General features: G+C 60.1%; 1 protein-coding gene across 1 annotated transcript; it reads right to left on the bottom strand.

Moving 5' to 3' along the window:
* Positions 1-2,068: 2,068 nt before the first annotated feature.
* On the bottom strand, positions 2,069-5,839 carry LOC136358579 (tubulin tyrosine ligase 3-like). Its single transcript, XM_066314455.1, has 10 exons — positions 5,699-5,839; positions 5,232-5,579; positions 4,971-5,099; positions 4,775-4,889; positions 4,581-4,688; positions 4,174-4,342; positions 3,951-4,099; positions 3,634-3,880; positions 3,120-3,552; positions 2,069-3,046 (listed from the first exon to the last, which is right to left on the bottom strand). The coding sequence occupies exons 1-10, from the start codon at positions 5,837-5,839 to the stop codon at positions 2,069-2,071; spliced, it is 2,817 nt and encodes a 938-aa protein (XP_066170552.1).
* Positions 5,840-6,595: the final 756 nt, after the last annotated feature.

The raw sequence follows: 6,595 nt of genomic DNA on the forward strand, positions 1-6,595 counted from the left end.
TGCAAATTTCCTTGTTCTTGATACGTTTTCTGACACACAACTGATTCAGCTTCCCAGAAGGATCTGTCACTTAGGAGAGCAGGATTTTCCTCTCTATTACCAAGGTCTCTCTCTCTGACTGTCCCTTGGCCCCTTTTAAAACCATCCACCAAATGATCACTCAGCTTTTCCATAACCAGTCCATTAGCACAGTTTCTTTCCCTCTCTCACAGCTTACTTCCAGCTTTGTTCAACACCCTTATTTCTGCTGACGTCATTTAAGTTCTGGAGCTTCATCCTTTCACTCTCCTTGTGACATCTGCTCTCAGATGCCTAAAATCTTCCGGTGCTGCTGTCATTGCTCCATTCAAGAGACTCTCCTACTCCACTTCTGATGTGCAAGGGGGAGTCTCTAAATACATCCTCACTGCCACCCTTGAGGACAGTCTTGAAAGATTCTTCCTGACTCCAGCCAAGCCCCTCCGTTTGCTCCAACTTCTGCCTCTGGGCGACTGGCATCTGAATGAGTTGACCAGTCATGCAAAAATGTTTTCTGAGCACTGGGTTTTCTGATTGAGTGGTAGATATCAAAATGCCAGTTAAGTCAGCTCTTCTCCCTTTCTTTTTGTGGAACAACATGTGAAGACTGGGAGAGTGTGCAGCCCAAACTGGCTGGGATGAGAAGGAACAAGGAGGATGTCCATAATGATTTCCTAGGGGAACAGAAGATGGTCCCCGTCAGAACTTGCTCTTCCAAACAACTTTTTCAGGGCCTCTTCACCAACATGGTTACGTGATCCAAACTGATGCAAGAGATGACCCTTGCTGCTGGCCAGGTTTGATCTTCCCCTTGCATCCAGGTTTTCTTCCGCTTGCTCCCAGTGGCCCTAATGAACACAGCAGTCTGTATCTTAATGTAGCAGGAGTTCTCCAGTGAGGAAAAACTTGGTAGTTCTGGCAGAGAGGGGGCCTAAGGAACAGGCTCTAACAGCAGAGAACTCTCCCAGCTAATCTCCACGCCAGAACTCTGCCAGAAACACCAGCCTTTTTCTGCAGCTGATGGACCATGCACTGGTCATGTCTGCCCAGCCCAGAGAGGGGCAGGAGGGGCCTGGCCCAGCCATCCTCAGAGAACAGCAGCAGGCACAGGGCCAGGTGGGCATGTGAGATCCTGTCTGCTCTCTGCCAGCAGAGGAGCTGCCCTGGCAGTGCCAGTTCCACCTGTCAGGAAGAACTCACTCCACACACTGCAAAAGATCCTCCAGAGAGACGAAGGAATGTCCCTCCCTGGAGAACTGCCTGGACATAATCCTGTGCCATGTGCTCTGGGATCACCCTGCTTGAGCAGGGAGGTGGGACCAGATGATCCACTGCGGTCCCTTCCAACCCTTCTGTAACAAGGTGGGCTACCTTGTCACAAAAGGAACCTGCAGGAGCTGGTGCTGCCCCAGGGCACCCTCTGCACTCCCCCCACCTCCTTTGCTGTATATCCGAGCAGCCCCAGAGCCCTGGTGCCCACAGGGGCCCCTGACTTCCCTTTGCCAGCTCATTAATCCCCACCTCCTGCCAGGCTCCCTCACTCCTTTTCTTGGCACACACATGGGATGGGATTCCTCCTGCCATCCCCTGGTGTTGCAGGGGGCACGAGTCCTGCCCACACTCTGTGCCTGACCGATTCCCGGTGCCGGGGTGCAGCACTGCCACAGCTCTGTCTGGCAGAGGCCACCGCAGGCAGGCAGGACTGGAGGCAGCTTTTCCTGTCTCCTCTCTTTGTATCCTAGCAGAGGAGCTGCCCTGGCAGCCTGCAGCATCATCCCCAGCGGTGTCCACATCTCCCACACACAGAAGGTCCGAGCCAGGCTCCTTCTCACAGAAGTCTATTAAAGCAGGCATGTGGGTTGGCCTAGCATGGCTCAGCAATGGGGTCTCATTTGCATGGGAGGCAGCTGGGTGCTGCTGTGTTACCCAGCCAGGACGGACAGGGCACTGTCACCTCGTGAGGCGTCTCTTTGTCCCATGTTTTCTTCATCCTCTTGGGAAGTGGCGTGTGCTCCTGTGGCAGGCAGGGGCCGGGGGTCCCGGCGCCCTGTTACAGCGCAGACAGGCGCATTGGCCTGGCAGCAGGTCCCGCAGAAGCTGGAACGCAGCCCGAGGGCCGCCAGGGCCTGCCGGGGGCTCTCCGGGGTTGTGACATGGGGCCCGTCGCGGGGGGACAGGCATCGATCAGGGGCAGGAGCCGAGCAGCCCCAGGCTGCCCCTCGGGCTGAGCGAGCTGCGGCAATGCCTGGCTCCGGCCACACGAGCCTGGCGGTAGCAAGGCCCTCCCGCGCACTTCCTGGAGCGGAGAAAACCTGCCCGGGCCGCGGCCAGGGATCGGGGACACAGTCGCCTGGGGCTCAGCTTCCCGGGTGTGAGCTTCCCGAGGCTGGTCGTCCGCGGGTTGCCCAACCAGGTGAAGGAGCCATGGCAGCTCCTGGCTCCCGGCAGAGCCGCACAGGGGTTGCCAGGGACTCCCCCTGGTCACTCCCCGGGGCGGTGGCACAGGCCTCCTATCCAGAGCACAGCAGGTGAGCGCCGGCTGAGCTGCCTGCGGCTGAGCTGCCTGCGGCTGAGCTTCCTCGGGCTGCCTGAGCAGCAGGTGAAGCAACCATGGCAGCTCCTGGTCTCCAGCAGAGTAGCCTGGGGGGCGTGAGTGGCTCCTGGGGGCTCTCTGGGTCGGTGGTCCAGGCACTCTGTCCTTGGGGGGGCTCCTGCTTGGGGGCTGAGCTTTCTCGGGCTGCCTAACCAGGTGAAGAAGCCATGGCAGCTCCTGGCTCCCAGCAGAGTTGTCTGGCGGCTGTGGAAGTGCTGGAGGTTCAGACTTGGGGGGGCAGGAGCTGCTCTGTGGCCCCGGAGAAGGCAGCTTTTCCTGTGCTCTGTCCCCTGAGGGTGCAGGGAGCTGGGGAGCCTTGGATGCAGTGGTGGGGAGCTTGTCCTGGAATCGATTCTTTGCTTGGTAGGGATTCTTCAGGGAACAGCCTGTGACCTCCAGCTGCAGCCCCACAGACAGGCATGAGTCCACAGCTGCCTGTAGGGAGACACAAGGGGTAATGGGGGTTCGGGGGTGCCAGGGGCGGGGCTGTCCCCAGCCCCCAGCCTACCTCCCTGTAGAGGAGCTCAAAGGCACCGATGGAACAGGTGGGGTTGTCCTTGCGGTCCAGCACAAGGCGCAGCGTGTCCCGCTGGACGTTGGCGCAGAGCCGGCGCGTCACCACCGAGGAGGGGCTCATGGTGGGGCAGGAGTTGATCTCCAGCAGCCAGGGCTGGAAATCCTTCCCGATGAGAAAGTCGGCCCCGAAGAGCTCGAAGCTGCCCTTGCGGGAGCCCACGTGATCCCGGGCACAGCGCACGGCGTTCAGGATCGCCGCCTTCATGCCGGGCACTATCACCTGCTGCCAAGCGTCTGCCCGGCCCAGCTGTGCCAGGTGTGCCTGGAACTGCGTGTTGGACCAGATCTTGTCGGGGGGTAGGCGGGGGTCCGGCTGTAATGCTTTGTACCGCTTCTGGATGGCGACGTTGCAGAGGTGCCTGGCACTGGGGCAGGGAGAGCGGGGCCGGGTCAGGGGGTGCCGAAGGCTGTGCAGTGCGAGCCGGGGGTGAAGGGGGGACACTCACGGCTCCAGGTGATACAGGGAGAAGGGCCGGGAGCAGAAGCGCAGGTAGCAGTTTCGGTAGAACCAGACGGTCAGTGGCTTCCAGTCAGTCACCACAAACCACTGCCGGATGTCGAATTTGGTGTCGAAGATGGTCAGAGGCCGCTCCACGTACTTCTGCACCACCCACTCGCACACCCGCGGCGAGGAGCCCGTGCAGCTCTGCGCCAGCTCCAGCACCTCCTCCAGCCGCGTTGTGCAGACGATGCCTGGGCAACAGTAATAGTGAGATCCCTTTTCCATGAGGATGTGTGTGCCCCATGCTTCCCCCAGCCTCACCCCTGCCGCGGGATTTGGCGCTCGGCTTGAGGATCCAGATGTTGAGCTTGCCCTCTATGCCGAGCTGCGGCAGCTGCTCCTCCAGGCGCCGCAGCACATCCTGGCACTGCTCTCGCTGCTCCTTGCTCAGCGTCAGCCTGGTCCCTTCACTGTGGGGGGACACGGGGGCTCAGCACCGGCCCCGCCACCATTGCCCCGTGTCCCCGTCTCGCTCGGCACTCACTGTGCCACGCGGTAGTATTCCCGCAGGAAGCGGTCCCAGGCGATGCATGTCCGGCAGGGCGACGGGGTGTCCCTGTCGATGTCCTGGTGCTCCAGGGCGCCCAGGTGCTGCTCACAGACCTCCAGGGCCTCCTCCAGCAGCTGGGGATACGGGGGGGAGCGCAGCCGTGCTGTGGACGGCATGGGGTGAGACATGACTCCTACGGCAGCCTCGGGGCCGCAGCGCTGAGCCTCCCTGTGGGACGGGCGCCTTTGGAGCTAGGGCAGCGGAGGGAGCAAGGGATCCCAAGCCACAGACATGAGCAGAGCACCTCAGCCTCCAAGTTCAGCCCTCAGACACGCCCCTAACCCTGAGCTCCCCGTTTCATCCCCCGCCTCCGCCCCGCTCAGACAGCTCTATGCACTCACCTGGGACCTTGGCGGATTTTGAGGGCTGCTCTGTCCTCCCTGGCCTGTCTCCAACCTTCTGCAGGGCCAGTTTGAGCAGGCTACGAGCTGCCGTCAGGCGGAAGTCCTCTGCAAGAGGGAAGCGTCATCCCTAGCCAGTCCTGCACAGGACGTGGGAAGACTGGAGGACAGGAGGGCAACAGCCCCAGGCTCACCAATGAAGGCTTCCTGTTCGCCCATCAACCCCAGCCGGTAGCATCGGGGGAAAAAGGTGTTGAGGTCGACTTGCTCAAACCAGGGCAAGTTTTGCAGGCTTTGGCACAGCCCCTCCTGTTTAGAGAAGCTTGTCATACCCTTCTGAATCCCCCCCTACCCCTTGTGCCCCCCTCCCTGAGGCCTCCGTGTTCCCACCTTGGTGCAAAGCGCGTTCAGCCGAGGAAAGCGGTTCACCATCTCGATCCTCGGCAGCAGCTCCTGGTCAATGTTGCCAAGGCGGATGGTCCAGAGGAAGTTCGGCACCTGGTCCTGCACCAGGAAGGACTGCGGGAGGGAGTGGGCTGGGGTGAGCCAGGGCCCCCCATCCTGCCCCAGGCTGTGCCCTGCCCCTGAGGGTCCCAGGGGAAGGACGTGGGGAGCTCTGGCAGAGTTCAACCCTAACCCTCTTTAGCTAACCATGAGGTCATGGATGTCGTCAGAGTGCTCACTGCACTGTTCTTTGTCTTCCTTCTTGTCTTCATCTTCTGTTTCTCCCTCGTTCCTCTTACCACGTGGCAATGGGTGCTGCAGGGGCTCTGTGGTGTCCAGGGAAGGCTGTGTCCCACCATGTGGGTTTGGCACTGCCTTCCGCTGCTTATCGCCGCCACGGCCTGCCCGCTTCTCCAGCTGCTGTTTCTTTTGGTCGCCAGGCTGCTGCTTCAGGTGTCTGCTCTTGCGGGGCAGCTTCCTCTCCACCCAGCCCCGCGCCCGCAGCAGGTGGCGGATGATGGGATAAGGGCCCTGCACTGCGAAAATCTTCTTCTCCTGCGGGGAGAGCAGCGAGTCCTCCGGCTGCTCCGGCCCAGCCCTCTGGCTCAGCTCTCCTGAGCCTGCACACATGCAAGTGTGTGGTATCTCGGGCAGTGGGAAATCAAACACCTCACCTTAATGGCCTTCTCCACATGCAGCCTGGCCTTCCTGAGCCGGTCAGACTCAGCCGCGTGCTGGCGGCCATTGTGGTAGCCGATGTTGGCAGTTGCCACCTGCCCTGTGAGGACAGCCCCACCTGAGCCCACTGTCCCCATGTCCCCAGGCCCACCGGGCAGGGAGGGGGAGAACATGCTGACCTGTCTGCCTCTGCCTCACCAAGTCTGGGGCTCCAGACATGGCATTCCCTGACCTGCCGAGCCTTCTGCCAGCATCCCAGCTGCGCTCCACAGCCTCGGGATGCCCTGCTGTTCCCTTGTCCTTGGCCGGGGCAGCTGCTCAAGTATTGCCTCTGGCGAGGGGCTGTGTGCCCACGGTGCTGCTGTCTGTGTCACACTGTCCCAGGGTAGTCTGATGGTGAGGGAAGTTGTGAGTGGCCCTGCCTCCTCCAGGCCAAGCAGGTTTTCCTATTCCCCCATCCCTTAGGGTTTGTAGTGGGTGTCCTGCACAGGACACAGCCTCCTCATTTCATCACCATTGTGATGCCACAATGCAGGATGCTCAAAGCAGCCTCAATATCACAGGTCCTGGTTTTCCCCTCTTGTGATGGATTTTAATTACCCTGACAGCTGCTGGAGAAGCAACATAGCAAAGTACAGACAGTCCAGGAGGTTCCTAGAAAGCTTTGATGATCCCTTCCTACCACAGGTAGTGGAGGATCCCACAAGGAATGGTGTGCTTCAACCTTATACTAAGGACCAGGAAAAGCCTCGTTGGATGTGTGAAGGCCGTGAACTGTCCGAGGTTATCTTCCTGACAGAGCTCTGCCAGAAACAGTTTTACCTTACAGTATAATTTCTGACTGCTGCTTGATTTTATTTTGATGACTGCTGTTCAGTAAATTGCCCCTTTGC

The sequence above is a fragment of the Sylvia atricapilla genome, chromosome 3, assembly GCF_009819655.1.
Source record: "Sylvia atricapilla isolate bSylAtr1 chromosome 3, bSylAtr1.pri, whole genome shotgun sequence".
Taxonomy (NCBI): domain Eukaryota; kingdom Metazoa; phylum Chordata; class Aves; order Passeriformes; family Sylviidae; genus Sylvia; species Sylvia atricapilla.

Excerpts from the sequence above, each read along its gene's own strand:
- LOC136358579 (XM_066314455.1), bottom strand. The coding sequence starts at position 5,839 with ATGGGGACAGTGGGCTCAGGTGGGGCTGTCCTCACAGGGCAGGTGGCA. Across the intron at positions 4,100-4,173 it reads GAATACTACCGCGTGGCACA|TGAAGGGACCAGGCTGACGC; the intron begins GTGAGTGCCGAG and ends GTCCCCCCACAG. Across the intron at positions 3,881-3,950 it reads CGCCAAATCCCGCGGCAGGG|GCATCGTCTGCACAACGCGG; the intron begins GTGAGGCTGGGG and ends ACTGTTGCCCAG.